The sequence below is a fragment of the Brassica napus genome, chromosome A6 (genome assembly GCF_020379485.1).
Source record: "Brassica napus cultivar Da-Ae chromosome A6, Da-Ae, whole genome shotgun sequence".
In the NCBI taxonomy this organism is placed as follows: Eukaryota; Viridiplantae; Streptophyta; class Magnoliopsida; order Brassicales; family Brassicaceae; genus Brassica; species Brassica napus.
Window position 1 is genome coordinate 6,810,130 of NC_063439.1, and position 24,313 is coordinate 6,834,442.

The 24,313-nt window shown below is 33.4% G+C and overlaps 2 protein-coding genes and 1 pseudogene across 2 annotated transcripts; 1 reads left to right on the forward strand and 2 right to left on the reverse strand.

The window, feature by feature from the left end:
• The first annotated feature begins 5,836 nt into the window (after positions 1-5,836).
• Positions 5,837-8,007, forward strand: LOC106346730 (solanesyl diphosphate synthase 2, chloroplastic). Its single transcript, XM_013786147.3, has 6 exons — positions 5,837-6,265; positions 6,394-6,518; positions 6,597-6,724; positions 6,806-6,909; positions 6,989-7,116; positions 7,359-8,007. Exons 1-6 carry the CDS (start codon positions 6,025-6,027, stop codon positions 7,905-7,907), a joined length of 1,275 nt encoding a protein of 424 aa, XP_013641601.1. The 5' UTR covers positions 5,837-6,024; the 3' UTR covers positions 7,908-8,007.
• Positions 8,008-10,953: 2,946 nt separating this feature from the next.
• LOC125610228 lies at positions 10,954-14,011 on the reverse strand (annotated as a pseudogene).
• Positions 14,012-22,371: 8,360 nt separating this feature from the next.
• On the reverse strand, positions 22,372-22,795 carry BNAA06G38390D. Its single transcript, XM_013791152.3, has one exon. It carries the CDS (start codon positions 22,793-22,795, stop codon positions 22,517-22,519), a length of 279 nt encoding a protein of 92 aa, XP_013646606.1. The 3' UTR covers positions 22,372-22,516.
• Positions 22,796-24,313: the final 1,518 nt, after the last annotated feature.

Sequence of the window (24,313 nt, forward strand, 5' to 3'; positions counted from 1 at the left end):
ATTTGCTTCGTAGGCTTGATTATATAAATTTGCGTGGCCATTTATGACCCCAACTATTGCTGGTCCATGCTCCCTAGTTGTAAAAGTTAAAATTGATTATGGTAGTACTTAGTTGTCTCTATTCCAAATTTAAAAAGATTTGTAATTAAAGTTAGATATGCCATATCTTATATAGTACTAGGAGTTAACATGCGCTACGCGCGGGGCTATTTTTATTTTCAAATGTCAACCATATATTTTTTTTTGAACGTTGTATTCTGAACAACAACAAATTCTAAATTATATGCTTGTATGAATACATATTTCCTTAGAAAAAATTAGAAAACTATACATTTTTCTAATAGATGTTTGATATAATTTTTCCTTTCTCATATTGTATATTTACTCATTATTCATTTTTTCTTATATTGTAGAGCAATTCTCTCAAATAGATCTTTTAAGTTTTTGTCACAAAATAGCATTCAATAAAGAAAATGACCAAAATAGCCCCTTTTATTTTGAAAATTTTAATTTTTAATTTTTATTTTTAAAAATTTGAAATCCTATCCTCAAAACCCCACCCCTTAACTCTAAACTATAAGTTTATGTTAGTTAATCATAGGGTATAAATGTATTTTTACTCTTTAATAATACTTATTTTGGTCATTTTTCTCATTTATAGCTATTTTGTAACAAAAACTTAAAAATGGCTATCCTAGAGAATTTTTCAATATTGTATATTTATTTATTCTAATTTTCTTGCTTTTATATCAAATGATAATATTACGATAGATGTTTAATGTAATATTTATATTTCTTATATTATATATTTGCTTATTATTTATTTAAATGTACACTATCCATTTAACTATATATTTTTCAGATAAATGTTTAATTTAGTTTTTCCATGTTTTATATTGTATATTTACTTAATGTTTATTTCTTCTTATTTTTTACTAGGTATGGACCCGTGCGTTGCACGGATTTTGTTTGATTTTTAATTTTATGAAAACATATAAAGAATGTAAAAAAATTTTACATCAATTTTAGAATATATGTATATGTTGTGGACACATTTTTGAATTTAAATCTGTTTTCTACATAATTTATGATGTTTGTCTTTTGTGTTTTACAATATTTAATAATTTGTTTTTGTTTTTTATAAATAGTTCACCTTTTAATGATCAGACTATATCGTCTGTTTTGGAATAATCATGTTCAAGTTCAACTCAAATCGTATTTTGGAATGATGCAAGGCTATATTAATAGTAATTTGGAATGATTTTAAAAGATTTTTTATAACATGTTTTTATTATATTAATTTAATGAAAACGTCTTCGTATGTTACTATGAAATAGAGATTAATATAGGGCTGGGCAAAAAAAAAACAAAATCCAAAAAACTGAACCATACCCGATCCAAAAAGTAATATAGAACCTGAATTGAAATTGATTAAATATTCGAACGGGTTCAAAATTTTGGTATCTAGAGAAATGAAACGAAGTATTTTGGGTATCTGAATATATATTAAATAGATTTATATACCTAAATATATTAATTATTTTTAGATTTAATGTATATTAATAACATCCAAAATATATAAGATACTTTTAAGGTGTGTAAAACACTTGAAAATATAAACAAATAGTTAAAACTAAATGTCTAAGATAGCTAAAATATACTGAAAACACCAAAATATATTTGAAATTTCTATTGATTCTCTATCAAAATGTTCAAACCAAACCAATTTATATGTTTTTTTTTGACAGCTCCAATTTATATGTCAATTTTAGGTGTTTTAACATATGTTATTCAAATTTATATGTAATATATTATTGTATTTATTGATTTTGAGGATTTAAAGTATATAATGAATTTTAAATTTTCAAAAATTATTTAAATAGGTTATCCGAACCCGAACTGAACTTTTAAATAGTACCTTTTTCGAAAGTCGGTAACAGAATCAAAATCATAATTCAAATAGAATTTAGTCCCAGAAGATGCTGAGAGACAAATGACACCTTGATATGTCTTGATCAAAACACTTGTCATGATAAGAAAAATATTATTACTTTTCAAAGCGCGATATTTATCTTCAAATAGTTCTGCTTTTTCAGCCCATAGTGTTGCTTGTATGTCAATTCTACTGTATAAGATAAAATTTTTGTAAAAGAGAAATAAAAAATAAAAATCGAAATTGATTAATAGAATTGGAATTGAAAAATATACCTTTCTAACAATAAAGTTGAATAACTCTTCGGAGGACAGAACATCCGTTTTCTCAATATTCTTTATATATTTGATTACATCTGTAACAAAAATCGTGTTATATAATAATGTTATTTCAAGCAAAATTCATTACAAATACCGAATAATTTGACAGAAACATATGATGTTTGACAACCAAATTGCTACAAAAAAACAGATTATGTGTTCCTAGTAATCAATCAATCAATGACCTACTAAACATACAAATGCATCAACCAATGTCAAGCAGACTCTATACGAAAGGATCCAACTTCAGTCGATGTAATAATTATTTAAACCTATCAATCTTTGCATTCAATACTGCAAGAGATTTAACTATCCTGAAGATATAAAGCGAAGTCAAAAGGGGAAAGATAAAGAAATAACTGACCAAAGAAAATACAAAATATTACCATATAAATCATATGTTGAATCTTTCAGTTGAGCAAACTCTTCATAGTTTCGAAATAGAAAATTTTCAAGCGATGTTTGAGGTAATTGTTGCTCCACACATGCAATTGTTGTTCTCTCGGTCAATCTTATCTGAAATTTATGATATGAGATTTTGTAGTTTTTATTGTAATCTTGCAAATTAAATTTGCAGATTTCAATAATGGCCCCTTCATGTAATCCATCTCCGAACTTTTCAATAAGAGAAGGATGCACACAACCTTGAATTGTATTTTCCTATATAATAAACAAATTATTTTTAACAATAAAACTATATAATATTTTTTTTAAATAAAATATTTACCATCTTATCAAGTAGGAGAAAATTTATTCCTATAAGCTCGTTATTCTTATTTAAATTTCTTGCTTCCCACTTTCTAGTAAGACGTACTCAGTACGACGGTAAGGACATTTCTTATTTAAATGATCTAGTGTTAAATAACTTTCTGAAGCCATTGTTTCTTGATAATTCCTAGTAGCAAATTGAATTACAATTTCAGTTAGAAAATAATAAATAGAACGAACACACATAAGCATAATTAAACGTATTAAAGTAATAAATTGGCGTTGACATTAACTTATGTACAACATCATAACTAATTATATATTGTATGTACAAACTCCTAAGCATTATTGTGGCAACAACTTACGTGCCCAGCATGACAATAATGAAAAAAAAATTTAACATCAGTTTATAAGAAGAAAAGAACATGCGATGACCAAAAAACTCACCTAATATTTTTCTTTATGCTTGCTGATCAAATATGAGAAGTGTCAAAATATGAGAGAGCTTAGTCCTATATATAGATGTGAATAATTGTAGTTCCTTTTGGTTTATGATCTTTTTAATTAGGATTTGAATAAAGGAAAATTAACATTAAACACTCTTTTACAATTTTGTGTTTAAACGTTTTAAAAAGGATAATTACTATTAATATTTTTAACAGTTATCTTTTTTTTTATGATTTTAGAAAAGGAAAATTAGTATTAAATAAATTATTTTTACAAATCGTTTTTGGTATAGGAATTGTAAAAACGAAAATTTCTATTACTTTTTTCAAAAAATCAGATCTTAATAAAAGAAAATTAACATTAAACACTCTTTTACAATTTTTTGGCTTTAGAATTTTAAAAAGGATAATTACTATCATTTTTTTACAGTTATCTTTTCTTTATTATTTTAGAAAAAGGAAAATTATTTGTACAAATTGTTTTTGGTTTATGATTTTAGTAAAGAAAAATTAATATTAAATAAATTATTTGTACAAATCATTTTTGGTATAGGATTTGTAAAAAAGAAAATTACAATTATTTTTTTCAAAAAATCGTGTTAATATGTGAATAATTATAGTTTTTTTATGATAGAAAAAAAAATAGTATTAACAAATGTCACAATCTTAATTATATAACTGTCATGTGTCGCGATCATGTTAATTAACAACTTTAAGAACTAATAAAAGAAAATTAACATTAAACACTCTTCTACAATTTTTTGGTTTAAGATTTTTAAAAAGGATAATTACTATCATTTTTTTTTACAGTTATCTTTTTTTTAAATAATTTTAGGAAAAAAAACAATATTAACACATGTTACAATCTTAAATATATAATTGTCATGTGTCAAAATCGTGTTAATTAGCAATTTTGAAGAACCAAACTTTATATAATAAGATATTTACTTATTCTAATTTTTTTCTTTTATACCAATGATAATATTACGATATATATTTAATGTAATGTTTTTATTTCTTATATATTATATTTACTTATTATTTATTCTTTTTTATATTTTATATTTACTTATTATTTATTTTTCCTTATATCATATATTTACTTATTATTTTAATGTAAGATTTCTATTTCCTATATTGTATATTTACTTATTATTTATTTTTATTTATATGTATATTTTTTTTTTGTTAATTACATGTGTCATCTTTTAGAAGAAGTTTTTTTCCGCTGATTTGGACGCTCTATGGAGCCTCAAAAGCTCTCTTTTATTAGTATAGATATATTTTTCAGATAGATGTTAAATTAGTTTTTTTCATTTTTTAATTATAAATTTACGTATTCTAATTTTCTTTATTTTATATCAGATGATAAATTATGGTAGATGTTTAATGTAATATTTATATTTCTTATATTATATATTTACTTTTTATTTATTTTTCTTATATTGTATATTTACTTATTATTTTTAATGTAATATTTTAATTTTTTATACTGTATATTTATTTATTTTTCTTTACATGTATTTTATTTTTATTTTTATTTTTTTGTTAATGCCACATGTCATCTTTTAGAAGATGTTTTTTTCGCTGATGTGGACGCCCTATGGAGCCTCAAAAGCTCACTTTTATTAGTATATAGATTAAAGAAATAACTTTAAATTAAGACAAATCACATATTCAGACAAAAAAAATGATGTATAATGTATTCGACAAGATAACATTACTAAGTTTTGATTGGTAGTTCATTGGCATGAACACGTCATTTAAAAAGTAAAACTACATGGATTAAAATTGTAAGATAACTAAAAAGAAAGTTAATAATCTAACTGCAATCATGCAAATGGATGGAAGTATCAAGTATGTAATTCTTTTTTTTTGACAACAGTAAATATGTAATTCAGTTTTTCTTTTGTTAATACTCCTTCTGTTTTCTTAATATAAATAGTTTTAGAATTGTGTACGTAGATTAAGAAAATCATTAATTTTTTATATTTTTTAAACAAAAATATTATTTATTATTTACCTAATCATAAATTAACTAATAATAAAATAAAATGTATATTATCATTGGTCATATAACATTAAGTGTTAATAATTTTTACATAGTAAATAGAAAACGTCATATAATTTGAAACATAATTCTTTTTTTAAATAATTTATATTAAAAACGGAAAGAGTATTTAATTTTTCTAGAACCTAATAATTGTACTATTGTAGGGTAAGGAAAAGAGTTATAAAGTTACTGAGTGAGATCTAAAAAAAATTAATATTGTAATGAGCTCCTAACTTTATTGATATCGGAAAAGGATATTCTATAATATCGAAATAATTTGATACGACTTAGATGATAAACCAATAGGTACTGTACACGTGGTGACATATCAGCTTCTGAACTGATAAAGTAATGTTTTTTTTCCCTCTCACCATTTGTATATTGAATAAAAAAACGGACACAACAAATCTCAAAATCTCTCTCTCTTGTTCTCCTCCAAAGGTCGAGTTTTGAGAGAGAGTTCTCATGTGGTTTTGTCTCGTCCACCCAAACAAAATCAAGACTTTTTACACTTCCCTCGTGTTCATAATCTAACAAGACTCTCAGTTTCCGAAGTTTCGAGACATGATGATGTCTTGTCGGAATATAGACTTGGGTGGTACGAGTGTTCTTGATCTGATGCCATGCGGGTGCTCTTCTAGCTCTTCTCCTACAACTCGTGGAATCTTCTTTGGGAACTGTTCGAAGACAGTTTGTAGTATTGGTAGAAGAAGCTACGGTGCTGGAAACTTGGTATTTCTCCGGCGAGATTCAGGGAGCTGCAAAGCGATTCCGGCGAAACCCAAGGAGAGTGCTCTGGTCAATGGTATGGATATTTAGCTTTTTTTTTCTTCTTAAAACAATCAATTGAATGATTGCTCTGTTTGGTTTGGTTAAGTAATTAAATGCTTCCTCTGTTTCGGTTCTGGAGTTTGATGGGTTCTGATTGTGTAGGTCTTGGTGAAGATAAAACAGTGATGATCAATCTGAGGCAAGAGTCACGAAAGCCAATATCTTTGGAGAGTCTGTTTGAAGTAGTGGCTGATGATCTACAGAGTTTGAACGACAATCTTCTCTCGGTTAGTTTTTACTTCTATCTCGTGTCTTAAAAGTGAGAGATAGAGTGTTAAGTGTAAGTGCCTCTTCTATGTTATTAGATTGTTGGTGCAGAGAATCCGGTTCTGATATCTGCAGCTGAGCAAATATTCAGTGCTGGTGGTAAGAGAATGAGACCTGGTTTGGTCTTCCTCGTATCACAAGCCACTGCGGAACTAGCTGGCCTAAAGTAATCTATACAACTGTCATTAAAGATTTTGTAATCTTTTAGCAATAAAAATGATGATTTCTAGTTAAATCTTTGGTGCAGGGAGCTTACGGTAGAGCATCGGCGTTTAGCTGAGATCATTGAGATGATTCACACCGCAAGTTTGATACACGACGATGTCTTAGACGAAAGTGATATGAGAAGAGGTGAGACAAAAGTTTTGATCTGGATTTACATTTTATCTGGCAAGTGTTCTTAAAGCTTTTTTTTTTTTGTGATTGTTAGGAAAGGAAACGGTTCACGAGCTTTTCGGAACAAGAGTAGCTGTGCTAGCTGGTGATTTCATGTTTGCTCAAGCGTCATGGTACTTGGCTAATCTTGAGAACCTAGAAGTCATTAAGCTCATAAGTCAGGTTAGTACAAGATTCTTTTCCTTTTTCTTGAGATTGGAAGAAGGTAGACAGACAATACAACAACACTATAAGTCTGAATCTTGGTTTATCACCAAAGGTCGTTACCTTAACTGGAAAGTTTAATGACCATTATGTCAGAGGTGCTCAATGCTCAAGAACAAAACTAATATTACATGTTGTTGTTTATCGGCTCCGGACCTTTTTATTCAAAGAAAAAAAAATCTTGATTTATCTTTTTTCAGGTGATCAAAGACTTTGCAAGCGGTGAGATAAAGCAAGCATCGAGTTTATTCGACTGTGACGTCAAGCTCGATGACTACTTACTCAAGAGTTACTACAAGACAGCTTCATTAGTAGCTGCAAGCACCAAAGGAGCTGCAATATTCAGTAGCGTCGAAAGCGAAGTAGCAGAGCAAATGTATCAGTTCGGGAAAAATCTTGGATTATCTTTCCAAGTAGTTGATGACATTTTGGACTTCACTCAATCCTCAGAGCAGCTAGGGAAGCCTGCAGCAAATGATTTAGCTAAAGGTAACATAACGGCGCCAGTGATCTTCGCCCTAGAGAATGAGCCGAGGCTAAGAGAGATCATTGAGTCTGAGTTTTGCGAGCCTGGATCGCTTGAAGAAGCGATTGAAATGGTTAGAAGTGGTGGTGGGATCAAGAGAGCTCAAGAGTTGGCCAAGGAGAAAGCAGAGCTTGCTTTAACGAACTTGAGTTGTCTTCCTAGAAGTGGTTTCAGATCAGCTCTCGAGGATATGGTAATGTTTAATCTTGAAAGGATTGACTAGCTTCAGGGAATATGAAATTGTAACACTCTTATTTGTTCACACACATATTTTATTTTTTTACTCGTCATAAAAGTAATAATGAAACAGTTTCTTGGCTTAATTGAACGTTTTAATATATTTATATTATATTTAGGTCTGGACGTTCGGGTACCCGTTGGCATTCGGATCGGGTTTTTCGAATTTCGGTTTTCTTTTATAACACCTCCTAGGTTCCATTTTAGTAAATTTGCAAGTACGGGTCGGATTCGAATATAACACATCGGGTCGGTTTTGTATGACATCATAGAACCCATAAAGTAATCATATATCATTCGGATTCAGGTTATATCGAATCAGTTCAGATATATATTAAAAATAAAATCTAAAATTTAAAAGCAAAACATAAAAAATATATATTTATTTATATATAATTAAGTATTTAAGGTAGTTATTTAAATTTTAAATACTTATTGTTAGATACCATATGAAAATAAATATGAAATTGAATATTTGAAGTATATATAATTATATCAATACCATTAAAAGAAGATAATTCTCAAATTATACCGAAAATTGCAGTTTTCTCAAAAATACTCTTATTTTTACAAGTGTTTAATAAAATTCATTAATAACATTTAAGTCTTTTGGTTTTGAGCCTACATATACATCTAAATGAATATATAAATAATGAGCATATATATATATATATATTTAAAAGATATACTAACTTTAAATTGAATATAAGTATAAATATATTATGACCTATAAATAAATTAACAAACATGAAAATATTATTTTCTTAAATATACATATCAATATTTAAAATCGATCATTTGAATATTATACAGATTTTCAATACAAACCAAAATCCTATATCCTACATCATATATCATATACATATTTGAATATCATTTTTCATGCATAATGTCATTTTATACATAATATTGATATGGCAATTACGAGTGTTCAATAATATTTTAAAAACTTATCTTAAAATAAATTTTTAAATCTAAAATAAAAACACAAACTTATAATAAGTTACTAATTAAGAATATAAACTAATATTTTCATATCAATAAGTTTTTTTATATTATCATTTTTTATTTGGATAACATAATAAAATTTCATCAAATTCTAAGGAATCACTGATTTATGTAATATTAAAAATATATGAGTAATTTAATCAATTTTTTTTAAAAATACTATCAGATATTTTATGTTTTGTCGGATCAATGGTATCAGATCACAGGTTAATAGTGAGTTTTTTTTTATTTTTACTGGGCTATATCGGATTTTTAATTTACAAATTTCTCATTAAATACGAACCGGATTATATACAATGTATCGGGTCTATAGGTTCAGCCATGAATCTAGTTCGGATATGAAAACAAATCTTAAAACTCAAACATTATTATAGAACAACTACCATATTTCGAAGAAATACCATATTTTGAAAAGAAAAATAAAAACAAATGATAAAAACTTAAAAACTCAATTGTTATGGTTCGAAACAAAAATAATGGTAGTTTGTAAATCAGTTTTCGATCAATAAATAAAAAACAAACAAATCCGCGCTTTCTAAGCATATATCAAAATCTAGTTGTATATTATTTTGGATATTCGGATCGGTTTCTTCGGATATTTTTTCAGATTTTTTGGTTTTTTTCAGTTTTTCGAGTTACTCGTTGGGTTTGGTTAATAACATTTCGAGTTTAAATATGTTTTGTACCACTTTACAATATCCATTCGGATTTTTTTTATATTTCGGACCGGGTACAGATCGAGTTTTTTTGTTCGGGTTCGGTTCGATTCGGATTTCGGGTTATGGATCTTTTGCCCAGGCCTAATTATATCTATCTTTTATTCATTTTCTAAATATTTATAGATAATCGTTAAAACAATTGAATACTACTATTTCATGTTTCTCTCCAACCATTCATATTCCTTTTATCTTCTTTGATTATGTACCTCTTATATATTAGACTAAACTAAACAAGCTCAAAGCATGTTCGTTAATTATTTTGTCGAGATTTCAACAAAACTATGACAAATCCTATTTCACTTCACGTGACAAATTCCTTTTAACATATAAAAAAGCATGATAATTTTTTCTGTAACGAAGTAGAAATTAGACAAACAAAACAACAAAGGCCTCGATGATTAAGTTTTGCCGGTACTATATGAAAATGAAAACACATGTGTGACAGCAGTCACAGCACGAGCTGAGGGGTAAAACAGTCATTTAGTGTCATTTATTTTAAAATTATAAAACTTCAACTACTCAATTAGTTGGAGGCGTTTCCCGCCTTTGTACCGCCACATATCTGTATAGTATGTATGGTTTATGCGTGTGATTGAACAATTGTGCAAAGAGCAATTTCGTGAACAAAAAAAAAAGTTGAAATTTACAGATTTGAATCTGTTTTTTATATATACAAAATCATCCAAATAAAGACCGGATTCAAACTGCATTTACTACACTTTCGAGTTTCTGTTTTGTTGATGAACAAAAAAAGGAAGCACCTTTGTTTTTTCTACCTCCTCTAAATTTTGCGAATGATCAAATGAGCTCCGTGTTGTGGGAACGTAGTTGCAGCTGGGAAAGGAGCATGAGTATACGATGGAGAGAGCTCTACACTAAACCGTTGAAGAACCTTTGCCACAAAGAGCTTAGCTTGCAGCATCGAGAAGTTTTGACCAATACAAGTCCGAGGTCCCGAGCTAAACGGCAAGAACGAGAGTCTTCCTTTGGTTGCGCTTGCAACTCCATTGACGAATCTTTCGGGCTTAAACTGTTTCACATCCTCTCCCCAAAGATCAGGGTCATGGTGCACCAAGAGCATTGGTATTGTGACAACAACTCCTTCGGGTAAAGAGAATTTCTCTAGCTTCACTTCTTGTTTAGTTACCCTACATGTGAAGTAAGCTGGAGAGTAGAGTCGGAGAACTTCATGGAGGATCATTGATACCTAAAGATAATGGCCCAAAAAAAAAAGTTCATAAAACAATTTTTATTTTATTTTATTGTAGTGTGGTTTAGTAGCTTTTGAAAATGAATACTTACGACTTTCAAGTGGCTTAACCCTTCAAAATCTGGCTCGTTGCTACCAAACGCCTGAGAGATCTCCTCTCTTGCTTTGTTTTGCCAATCTTGATGTTGGCTTAGAGCAACAAGAGTCCAAACAAACAATGAAGAAGTCACATTCTGACCAGCTAGATAGAAGGCCTTACAGTCATCTATCAGGTCATCAAGACTCAGCCCTGAATCTGGACCTTGTTCTTTGATTTGCTTTGTATTCGAAGCCAACATCGAGAACAACAAGTCGCTGTCCTTGTCGGCTTGTCTTCCTTTTTTTATCTCCTTCGCTTTTGTCTCAATCATAGATTTAAACATAGCCCTCATGTCCCTTTCGGTCTCTCTCAACCTCTTGTTGAACTTTGTTGGCAAAAATCTGCAAAGAAAACATGAAATTTAATCAGCAAAATTCATTAAATTAAATAAAATTATATATTTTCGTACTTTGATCCAGGGATGTAGACGGAACGAATAGCCTGGAGACCAAGATCAATTTGTTCTTGCTGGACTTCGAAGATTTTGATGCCATCTTTGTAGGAATCACCAAAAGAAGCACGAGCAAGCATGTTTCTTGTCAAGTCATGACAGTAAGTCCATGAATCAAGTTCCACTGTTCCTTTTGCTGATGCTAATTTCTCCCATTCTTCTAACATCTCTTTGCAACTTGAGCTGAATGCTGGAAGTATGCTCTATATCCATTTCCAAAATAAAATATCATTTTATTGAAAAAATCAAAACCAGTCTCATGCAATTATGCAAAAAGGTCACGATGGGATTTGTTGATTATAAACATTTATTTATTTATTTATTTGCACCAAAAAACGATTTATTTAATGAGTTTTTTGGTTAAAGATAATGAAATGATAAATGGTCATGCCGACCAAAAAAAATTGTGTTAGAAATTCGTGATTTGAAATATGATTTCACCCTTTTGTAACATGTCTTTTTGGCTTTTTCTGTTCTTTCCCTTTTAGACTTTTATAGTTGTGTTGGATTCTAGTTCTTTGCTGACTTTTCTCTGTTTGCTATTTTTTCTTTAAATTAGTATTATTTTAAAATATTTATTCATTTAGAAACAATAATTAAATTTATTCTTTAGAAAAATATCTAACAGTAAATGATTAGTGTATTTATTGTTTTAAAAACTCTCAACTACCGAGAGAAACAGGTAAAAGACGTTACGCATATCTGACTTTCTTTTCGGAAAACGGGAAAAAGAGAATGAAACTGATCAAAATCAAAAGAATGAGCCGAAAATGACGTCCATGAAGTTCACAATATGTCAGAGTTAAAAAATGATTATAAAAAAGCTAAAATAGTTATTAGAGTCAAAATGAGCAGTGTATATTCATTCTTTCATCACTTCACCAAAAAATAAAAATACCTTCAAATTGTCGATACGAAAAGCAGGATTAAGAATGCTTCGATGTTTGGACCAGTTAGGACCTTCATGATTGAGAAGACCACTGAGGAAAACATGATTGTGTGACCCAATCTTTGGTTTTGGGAAGAGTTCGTGTCTTGACATTATCTCCCGTAGTGTCTCTGGATCCATTACTATCACGTTCGGGTACGGTCCGTACCATGTGAAACACTTCTTCCCTATTTTTTTAGAAAAAGCATTACCGTTTGTTAATTTGAAGGTTAACTAATCTACATATGAAAACAAACACACATACAAGAATGATTCATGTATTTGAGAAAAGTAATTTGATAGGATACGCTAAAAAGTGATTATTTATTATTATAATAACCATAAGAAGAACTATATTTCGATTATTATAACCATAAGAAGAAGAAAAAAGATACCAGATTTAGATCTTAATTATGCGATTGTACAGATAAAAACATTATAATATATGCACACAGATAAACTCTGTTAGTCCCTTGCTCTGATGAATCTCTCGGTTAATATCTTTGAAAATAATAGAAACCAAGATGATGAAGATGAGCAACTCCAAACCAAATTAATTTAAAAAAAATTATGAATCTAACACAAAGTCAAGTCTAGTTGGTTTTACTTAGTTAGATTCACATGTTCTTCAAGTAACTATATATAACCACCAAAAACTTGAGAATTAAGTTAATTAAGTTTGATAGACATACCATGATTTTTGTGACAAAAAAAGACATACCATGATTTAGAACAGTGTGATGGAGAAAAGGCATCATGCGAGGGAGAAAATCAGCGGTGAGAGGGAGAGGAAGAGAGTGAGCAACTTGATCCATCTGATTACTCTCTCTCATATCTCCCATCAAAATTCTGTAAGAATTTCCAGAAAATCCTTGTTTCTTCAGATATTTCTCCAGTCTCTTGGGCCTTAACCAAACCCAATTCACGGCTCTCCATACCCAATTCAGTATCAAGATCGAAACTCCGATCAAGAACACTTTTCTTACTGCAATTATCTCAATCATCTATATCTTTTTGTTATTGATCTATGAAAAAGAGAGAAAAGAAAGGAGACAAGACTATAATGATGATGCTTATAATTTCATCAGTTGACTATATATGTTGGAGGCAGCTGTATTGCGTGAATAGATATAAACGTATAATAAAACTTGTTTATATTACACAGGATAGAGAGAAGATGTATGTAATAAATCGCTGTATGTGCAACTGGCAATGAATTTATAACAACAAGTTCTTTGGTGTAATGTTCAAAAAAAAAAGTTATTTGGTGTGTATTTCCAAAAATTTAATTTTGTCTTCCTCTCCTTACGCTACATGCATGTGGCTTTATTGCATGAATATTTGTGTATTTTTTTCTTTTTGACACTTTTAATATACTCTATGATACTTCCATTTACTTTCATTTCTCCTTTTTGTGTTGGAGTCTGTTTTTGTCGTATACGTTAGGGAGAGGAGAGTTCTCACGCAATTCAGGTAGATAATATGAAATTCTTAAAATTTATCAAAGTTAAAACTTAGATAGTAATCGATATTGATTTGTTAGTGTAAAGTTAATTTAATGGCAGACAATAAATATGAAACCAGGTGGCGTTGTTCTTTGGAGACGATGAATAGCAATGTCAACTCTCTTACGAAACGCATGTGATATAACATTAATAATTTATATGAGATAATGTTCGTCCAACCATATCAATTAATTTTAAGTTTTAATATAATGCAATTACGCGTAGCCTAGGGTCATTATCATTTACTAAAATCCACGACGGACAAAATAGACCTAACAGCTACAGACGTTGTTGGTTAATTAAAATAGTTATCACGTAAGCTTATTTGATAATTAGCTAGGAGTAGTTTATTGTTTTGTTCAAGAAATAATAAATAGACTAAGGTTAGTGAAAAAAAAAACTTATCGCAACGCTAAACTAATGCGTATTTCTATACCGTGAATACAATTTGTAGTTATAGATTTCAACGTTTTAACAAGATTTTTGAAAGAAACAAAACTGAAAGTCTAGTCATAGTCAGCTCCGACTTTTAGTTGTAATAACGTCTAAAAAGGTAGGACGTTTATGGATGTGTTGTGGTCTAAAATCCCAAATCTGTGTCGTTTGTACAGAATAAAAGGGATTTTGTTGAATTGGTTCAGACAGAATATAACAACTCTTCTTTAAAGACAGATGAGAATGTGTTTATATTGTTGCAAACAAACAAAAGTTGGTTAGAGAAAACAAAATATTCCTAAATTTTATTGACTCTATATTAATTATACTGTGTGAACCAGAAAATATTGACTTTTATATCAGAAAGAAAAACATTGGAAATTTGAAAAAAATATAATGGAGAACTGAAACAATCACCATAATTGTCAATTTTAATTAAGAACGGGAAACTATCTCCTAACAAAAAAACGTGATTAAGTAATTTTAGAAAATACTTCATCTGTTTCATATTTAGTGTCATTTTAGATTTTTGCACACAGATTAAGAAAACAATTAATTTTGCATGTTTTCTATATATAAAAACACAATTACTTATACACCTAACCATATTTCAACAAATAGAAAAACAAATAATAGAATAAAATTAATAAATTTTGCATTGAAAACTGAAAATGATACTTATTTTATAACAAAAAAAATTCACTAAAATGACACTTAATATGAACGGGAGTATGGATTAAAGACTCATACCTAGTACCTAGATTTGTGTACATGCATGTTAGTCTGATAAGAATACACCAGTTTTAGTTTCTAGAATAAAAACTGAACAATTAAATATTTTGGTTGTAACAATAAAACCTTTGTAATATATTTATTGTTACCTAATGCTTCCCTTTTTTTTTTGCTAAAATACCTAATGCTTCCCTTGTAATTTGTATTATTTGAGATGTAATATTCTTTCATTTTCACCCTTCTTTACCAATTTTTTTTTATGAACAAACTACTAAACAATCGCTATTAATTCTAGCCAATGGTCACGAGACATAATAACTCATGTTTATAGGCAAAACTCGATTTTATTTTTATTAACTCTCAGTATCAAGAGGCATAAGGTTTTGGCTGGCCACAACAAGAGTCCAAAAGGAAGAAGATGAGATCACGTGAGACTGTGAGAGTTACACAAAAATAACAGCACGTGAGAAAGTTAAACAAACATATGGGCTCTGATACACAAATAAATAAGCCCATCATATCATTCAAAAAGCTCAATCTTGTAAATATTTTTCTTTCGATACTTACAAACCCCGAGTTGCTTGATTTGGGTTCAATCGCGGATAGTTTTTGGAATCTGTTTGATTTCGCCATGGACGACGCTTCTTACGGAGTCTTCGCCGAGAGCGATTCGTATTCCGATGATTCTAGCGGCGGAGATCGGAGGACGAGGCGGCGCATGGATCGGGAGGAAGCCGACTTAACCAAGCCAGTCAATTTTGTTTCTGCAGGTACCTTTATGCCTAATCAAGAGGTTGTTAGGGATTATAGTGAACGTAGTGATGAAATAGATAGTGAGGATAATGTGATTAATCAGGTTGATGTTAATGTTAATGAGGAGGACAGTCTCTTGCCGGGTGCTTTTGGGAAGAAGATAGCTGCGGGGGCGAAGATGAGAGCGAAGGCGAAGGTGGAGAAGAGATTTCAAGAGGAAGGATGATGGTTTAGGTGGTGATATAGGTAAGTTTGAGAAGGCTACTAAAGGAATTGGTATGAAGCTGCTTGCAAAGATGGGGTACAAGGGAGGTGGGCTTGGGAAGAACCAGCAAGGTATTGTGGCTCCTATTGATGCACATTTGAGGCCGAGGAATGGTATTACGGATGGCTGGATGTGTTGTACCACTGGTTACTCTCTAAACCGAGGTTCGAAGAGATCCATGAATGGTATTACGGATGGAAAGGGTTATTCCCTCAGGAGCTTTCAGCAAACGAGAGGATCCGGATTCAGTTGAAACGTGGTTTAGATATGTTGATGGAAGCTGTTGAAGGAGTAGACGTGTCTCAGCCAAGGGCAAAGGCACAAGATAAGAAACACTTTGAGCTGGTTCGGGCTCAGTAGAGCCGTAAACTGGGTTAGTCCACGTCCATTAGCCCATATCCATTTATGCATTTATTGTTTGTGGACAAAGAGTGACCATGTCCATTACGAACCATGTCCATTAACGACCAGACCCACTAACACTCATGTTTACATGGGCTGCCATGGAATCCATAATGGACCATATAAGAAATTTTTAAAATTTTAATCTATAAGCCTACAAATTTTACAGTTTTGGCAGAAAACTCGACATTGCGGTTTTGACGGACAAACTCGATTTTCCAATCCTGCAAGGAAAACTCGATTTTGCGGTTTTGGCGGGAAAACTCGATTTTGCGATTTTGGCGGAAAAACTCTATTTTTTACGGTTTTGGCTGGAAAACTCGATTTTTCGGTTTTGTTAGAACACGATTTTCCAATTTTGGCGGAAAAACTCGATTTTGCGATTTTGGCGGAAAAACTCGATTTTTTACGGTTTTGGCAGGAAAACTCGATTTTCGGTTTTGTTAGAACACGATTTTCCGATTTTGGCGGAAAAACTCGATTTTGCAATTTTGGCGGGAAAACTCGATTTTGTGATTTTGGCGGGAAAACTCTATTTTACGGTTTTGGCGGGAAAATTCGATTTTGCGGTTTTGGCGGGAAAACTCGATTTTGCGATTTTGGCGGGACAACTCTATTTTGTGATTTTGGCGGGAAAACTCTATTTTACGGTTTTGGCGGGAAACTCGATTTTACGGTTTTGACGGGGAAAACTCGATTTTACGGTTTTGGCGGGAAAACTCGATTTCTCCGATGGAACTCAGTTTTAATCACCAAAATCGCCAAATGAGTCGCATAAACTCTCTTTCACAATGAAATGAAATTTTTCAATTTTTTCCCAAATTTTGGAAACCTTAGAATTTTTTTTTTAATTGGACCGTCCATGTCCATATTAACCAATTCCACAAACTCTCAAAGATTAAATGGTTTTCCAATTTTGACCATTTAAAGTCCATTTCGAAATATAGGTATAACTAATGGAAGCCCAAATATATTTGGACATAGACGGCCATTGGAGAGCCCACCCATTTTACAGCTCTAGGGCTCAGGCTAAGGCTCAGGTCGATGACAATGAGGTGCTGAGTTTGAAAGAAGTGTTGGAAGTATTTGCGCAGGAGAAGGAGCTCCTGTTCAAATCTAAGCCGAATAGAATGCACAATGGTCTTCAGATATATGGGTTTGGGAATGTGAGTGTGGTTATTGACTCAGTGAACCAGAAGCTGTCGGCTCAGAAAGATGGAAGTTGGTTTATTGCAACTCCTGATGACTTGTTGAGGATGCACAACAACAATGCAACTGTTTCTGGAAAACGATAGATTACATTTATTTGTTTATTAATAGAAGGTACATGTGGTGGGCTATGATCAATACTCTTAAATTCATCCATCGAACTTTGAGTTCGTGGGAAGGATTATGACATTAACTAACTGCTCTTTAATCATTAAAGTTTCACATCGCTTTATTTACCTCTATATCTAATCAATCATTTAAAATGATTTATCACCTTCAGTTTTTTTCTTATTATTATACAGTTACTGAACGATAAAATAATACAAAAAAAGAGAAATCTGTCACTATAAGCAGTTAGTTGTCTTTGTGTTTCTGGTTTCCTAATATTTTTTCTTTTGTAGTTGATGTCTCTGTCAATTATCAACTTCGTTGTTGAGCTTTATATTACTTTCGATGGTATATATATGCTGCAGAAAAAATAACTTCAAGCAAAAAGTGGTATATATATGCTGCACAGAGCATGTATCAAAACATGTTGACCTCCCTGCTGAACAGTCTTCACCAGTGATTCCTCCTCAGCCAAATCAAACGCTGACGCCGATGCGGGAGTTTCCACATCAAACCAAGCTGGGCACTACTAAGGACATAGTCAGGGGGGAGACCAGCGCCTCGGCGAGCTACCTTCTTCCTTCAATCAATAGAAGTAACTCAGGTATCTCCAGGTCCTCTCACTCAGACGTTCAGCCTGATTCATCGGATGTTGAGTCCACTGACTCAGAGTTGGAAGAGGGTGAATTCAGCAGACTCGAACCTGATTTTGAGGTTGTGCGAAACAAGAAACGTTTTTCAGGGAAGAAAGGAAACCGGGGCAGGGGCCCCAAAACAAATTAGTTTTTATGTCGACTGATCTTTTTTGCTGGAACATACGCGGTTTAAATAAATACAGTCACCGCAGCGGATTACGAAGATGGTTTAGGAAGAACTCTCCTCTTTTTGGTGCTTTGCTTGAGACGCATGTGAAGCAGCTCAAGTTAAATAAGTTTGTTTCGGATATATTCCCAGGATGGTCTGCTGATCACAACTATGATTTCTCGCCGTTGGGTAAAATTTGGATCATTTGGCATCCCTCGATTTTGGTAACTGTTATCTCCAAATCTCTTCAGATGATCACTGTCGAGATTAATTGGGCCTCCTCTCAATCAAATTTTATTATCTCTGTCATTTATGCTTCTAATGATGTTGATGAGCGTACTAATCTTTGGGCAGAAATCTCTTCCTTAGCTTCTTCGCAGGCCGTGAGCTCCAAGCCTTGGATGATCATGGGAGACTTTAACCAAATTAGAGAACCTGCAGAGCACTCTAAACCGCTGTCACTGAACCTGGATAAGAGAATGCGGGACTTCAGCCAGTGCCTGTTAAATGCTAATGTCGAAGACCTTAACTTCAGAGGCACTTCATTTACTTGGTGGAACAAGCAGAAGAATTCACCTATCGCAAAAAAGCTCGACAGATGCCTGGTGAATGACGACTGGTACTTCAATTTTCCCTCCTCGGTTGCCTTCTTCGGTAGCCCGGAGTTCTCAGATCATGCAGTCATCTCAATCTCACTCGATCCAGAGCGCGCTAGAGCTAAGAAACCTTTCAGATTTTACAACTTCCTTATAAAGAGCCCGGGGTTCAGGGAAATGGTCTGCGTCAACTGGTTCTCTTTCAGCGTCACCGGTTCTGCAATGTACAGAGTCTCCAAAAAGCTTAAACTACTCAAGAAGTGCATCAAGGATTTCAGTCGTCTAAACTACTCCGGTATTGAGAAGAAAACGGCTGAAGCTCATGAAAAGCTTATCCAAGCGCAAGAAATCTTGTTATCTTCCCCCTCAACGATGAATGCTTCTGCTGAAATTCAGGCTTTAAAAGAATGGGAGGATCTGTCTTCTGCTGAAGCAGCGTTCTTTTTCCAGAGGTCAAGGATAAATTGGTTGGCTTTTGGAGATGGAAACTCCAGGCTCTTTCACAGGTATGCAGCGACCAGACAAGCCATAAATCATATCCATTTCCTGAATTCAGACGTAGGGGAACGAATTGAGTCGCAGGAGGGTATTCAGCAGCTCTGTGTTGATTACTTCTCGAAGCTTTTGGGAAGTGAAGCCTCTCAATCGATGTTTATTCAAAGTGATCTTGATCTCCTATTCGATTTTAGATGTTCTGAGGAGCAGGTTGCTGGGTTTGATAAACAGTTTACTAAAGAGGACATCAAAGAGGCCTTCTACTCACTGCCCAGAAACAAAACCGGTGGACCCGACGGTTACTCTGCAGAATTCTTTATAGCTACGTGGGAGATAATTGGCCCGGAGGTGACTGAAGCAATTCTAGAATTCTTCAACTCTGGCTGCCTTCTTAAACAGTGGAACTCAGCAGCTCTTGCCCTTATCCCTAAGATCCCCAATGCGTCCCATCCCTCAGAATTCAGGCCCATCTCTTGCTTAAATACGGTCTATAAAGTAATCTCGAAGCTGCTCGCCTCTAGACTCAAAGAGATACTTCCCCTGATGATTTCTAAGTCGCAATCAGCTTTCCTCCCTGGAAGACTCTTGGCTGAGAATGTATTGCTTGCCACCGATTTGGTTAATGGATACAACACGCGAAACATCTCACCTCGTGGCATGTTAAAAGTCGACCTCAGGAAAGCTTTCGATTGTGTGCGATGGGATTTTATCCTTGCAACTCTTCGTGCTCTGGCCATCCCTGAAAGCTACATCAGATTAATTGAGGAATGCCTCTCCACTGCATCTTTCTCCATTTCCATAAATGGCGCTCTAGGTGGATTTTTTAACAGCACTAAAGGAATAAGACAGGGGGATCCTTTGTCCCCATATCTCTTCGTTCTTGCTATGGAATGTCTTTCAAGGCTTCTCACTGCTAGATTTGATGCTGGTAATATTGGCTACCATCCGCGAACAGAGAATGTGAAGATATCTCACCTAATGTTTGCTGATGATGTTATGATCTTCTTTGACGGAAGCAGTAACAGCCTACATGGTATAGCTGAATGCTTGGATGACTTTGCTTCATGGTCGGGCTTGTCCATGAACACTACAAAGACGGAGCTATTCACCGCGGGTTTGGACCAAAGGGAATCCTCTTCTCTAGTGGACTATGGATTCCCATCTGGTGCTTTCCCCATCCGCTATCTTGGGCTCCCGTTGATGTCACGTAAGCTTAAAATTTCGGAGTATTCTCCGCTTGTCAACAAAGTCACGAAGTGCTTCCGGGCGTGGTCTGTCAAGACCCTCTCCTTTGCGGGAAGACTACAACTGTTGAGAACGGTAATATTTGGTATCATCAACTTCTGGTGCTCAGCCTTCATGCTTCCTAAGGGTTGCATTAAGATCATTGAATCGCTTTGTTCCCGTTTCCTCTGGTCTGGAAACATTGAAAGGAGAGGCATTGCAAAGGTTGCGTGGTCAACTGTATGTTTACCTAAGCAGGAAGGCGGGTTGGGTCTTCGTAATCTCTCTGTCTGGAACCAAGTATTGTGTCTAAAATTCATCTGGATACTGCTCTCTAATTCCTCTTCGCTCTGGGCTGACTGGCACCGCGACATCCATTTATCTTCACAGTCTTTTTGGTCTATTGAAGCAGTCCGGACTGACTCATGGGCATGGAAGAGATTGCTAAAGCTCAGACCTCTCGCGATAAGATTCTGCAAACCTGTGATTGGTAACGGTCAAGCAACAAGTTTCTGGTTTGATGCGTGGACACCTTTGGGTCAGTTGATCACGCACCTAGGTCCTCTTGGTCCAAGAGCTTTAAGAGTCAGGATAGAGGCGGTAGTAGCTGATGTTGCCAGAGGCTTAACATGGTCTCTCCCTCATCCTCGATCTCAACAGGAAGTTGATCTACACTCATATCTTACTACTATAGAACTTCCTTTGTCTCATGATATTGATGATGGCTATGAATGGATTGCTGATGATTCTCCTTCTCATGTTTTCAGCTCCTCTGCCACTTGGGAAGCTTTGAGGCCACGGCAGATGATTCAAAATTGGCACGATGTCGTCTGGTTCAAGGGATCAGTTCCGAAGCATGCATTCACAATGTGGACTGCCAATTATGATAGGCTGCCAACAAAGGCAAGGCTTAGTACGTGGGGACTCCCAATCTCACCTCTATGTTCCTTCTGCTCAAAAGATCCCGAAACCAGGGAGCATTTATTTTTGACCTGCGAGTACAGTCTTGATGTGTGGAGAAACGTCTTCCATAGATGCCACCCACCTACTTCTCCATTCAGTGACTGGGCTGAGCTGCTCTCTTGGATCCGAGCCCCTGCATCAATGAGACTATCTCTGCTCAGGAAGCTAGCAACGCAAACGGTGGTATTTCATCTCTGGAAACAGCGGAATAACTTGATTCATAATCAGACTTCTCTACCCGCAGAGGCAGTCTTCAGAAGTATTGATAAGGAATTGAGAAATGTGATCTCTTCGAGGAGGGAGAACAAGAAATTCAGAGATCTTATGGCTATGTGGATTAGATGAGTCCCTAGTCTCTAGTTAGTTTGTTGAACCAGCTTGTTTTTTCTTTCTTTTTGCCAAGTTGGTTCAGACCAAAGATGATACTTTTGTAAAATCTTTTCTTCATTTATGATATTTACAGTTTAGCAAAAAAAAAAACATGTTGACCTAAATGTATATATAGACAGTATAAATACATTATATTCAGACTATATTATATCTCTCACGATACACAAAGGGAAAGAAATAAAGAAATTTTGGATTTTGATACCCAAGAAAATTTGCAAAAGATGATTAGAAGAGTGTAAAAATATAAATCAACTTTTCTTCAACAAGCACAAATATCATGCGAGCAATCTTGGCCACAATTATCACCTTCGATGGAGTCAGAAAATCCTTGGTTACTTGAGACTGCAATGGTTATTACGTTCTCCTCTGGTTCAGCTTCTTCCGGTTCAATGAGATTTTCCCTGAGTTCACTCAAGTCTCGGTCTGTCTGTGTCATGAAGCTATGTAGAATGGAAAAGCAAGTGAAACAAGAAAATACTAGATTGATTGCAAACAAGGCTATGCAGAGGATCGCAACGATACAAGTGTAAGCATCCATTCTTCTTGGGAACAGATCATGATCGTGTTGGTTTACCGGAAAAAAAAACACAGAATCTATTCAAATGGAGAAATCAAGAAAAGTGGTGGAACCAATTTATGTGTATATTGATTGATTATCTGGTCCCCTTGGGAGATATAAGAAGAAAGCTTGTAAAATCTGAAAATGTTTAGTGTGTTTACACATCTCTTTATAAGAAAAAACTTAGGATAAAGAATACAAATTATATATTTTGGGGTATGCGGTGGAGAGATTTTTCAACGGATAAAGGTGGGTAAGCATGACAAGAGCATTTGTCTCTTTCTTTCCTTTTCACCAAATATGTTAAGTTCCTTACAGGAAAAAAATATATTAATTGTTTTAATAAATCATCACTTCACTACGCATTTCGGAGTTCTAAAGAAGTTTAAGCACATAATTATGAAAGAGAGACATCAACTTCTTTTGTGTTTTCAGATTAGTGAATTGCGTTCCAAGGTAAAAAAACGCAGGTTATTTTTGGCTTCAACTGCACATTTCCATCATGGTTTGGCAATAACATTTGAAAAGATCATCATCACCATGGATGTCTATTTCAGTGACCGGTTCGTTCAGGATTTGCGAAAAGAGTTTTCTTATAGAAATAATATTTGGTGATAGCATTCAATATGTAGCTTAAGCGTGGATAAATGATCTTTACCGATCTTTTTTTTCTTGCAAGGCTTTGAAGACTTCTAAATTTGATTATGTATACGTCAAGAAAACCATTACTACAAAATAAAACTTCATTTTAAAAGAGTAGCTTTGTGGCAATCTGAATTAGTAAAACTAGACTTGTTCTTCCACGGACCACTTATCTGATTCACAGATTAATTTGTTGCAATAACCACACAACTTTATCATTGACTACTTGCATTATCTAGAAAGGTTCAAAATGCGCCGATCTATTATATAAGTAACGTTCTGTAAGGACAGCTACGAGTTCGAAAGCCATGAACGAACAAAATCTATAATAATAAAGTCGAAGAGAAACTCTCCACAAGCAGCCACCTCAGCACTTGCTATTCCAAAATTTGACACGTGTCACTCTGTCTTTAACTAAGCTGCTAGAGAACATTCACGGTGCCTCTTCGGATTTCATGAACTCTGATCAATGCAAGTGTAACTGCTTCAGTTTTCGTCTCTGTTCTACATTAATCAAGCCATTAACACTGCTCCCACCACTCATCCCACTCTCTCCCATTAAATGTGGCATATATATCCAAGAATAAAACTCTATGACTCTCAATCATATGGCTTATCTCCTTCCAAACGCCCCTTTCACTTTGAATCCCCCTTCTATCGAAACACTTTCCTATGTTTGTGTTCAAATCCACGATGGGAGGTGAATGGTATTCTTTGAAGCTTATTCAGATGATAAAGCTTACGCTACAGCTCTTCAGGAAGTTGAAGAAATGTCTGATAGTATGTCTTCATGATAGTATAGATTAAATTAACTGACAACAATACATATATACTAATACTAGGTGTTTTGCCCGC

Coding starts and splice junctions, on each gene's coding strand:
- LOC106346730 (XM_013786147.3), top strand. CDS start 6,025: ATGATGATGTCTTGTCGGAATATAGACTTGGGTGGTACGAGTGTTCTT. Junction 6,519..6,596: donor TGAACGACAATCTTCTCTCG/GTTAGTTTTTAC, acceptor CTATGTTATTAG/ATTGTTGGTGCAGAGAATCC. Junction 7,117..7,358: donor TCATTAAGCTCATAAGTCAG/GTTAGTACAAGA, acceptor ATCTTTTTTCAG/GTGATCAAAGACTTTGCAAG.
- BNAA06G38390D (XM_013791152.3), bottom strand. CDS start 22,795: ATGGATGCTTACACTTGTATCGTTGCGATCCTCTGCATAGCCTTGTTT.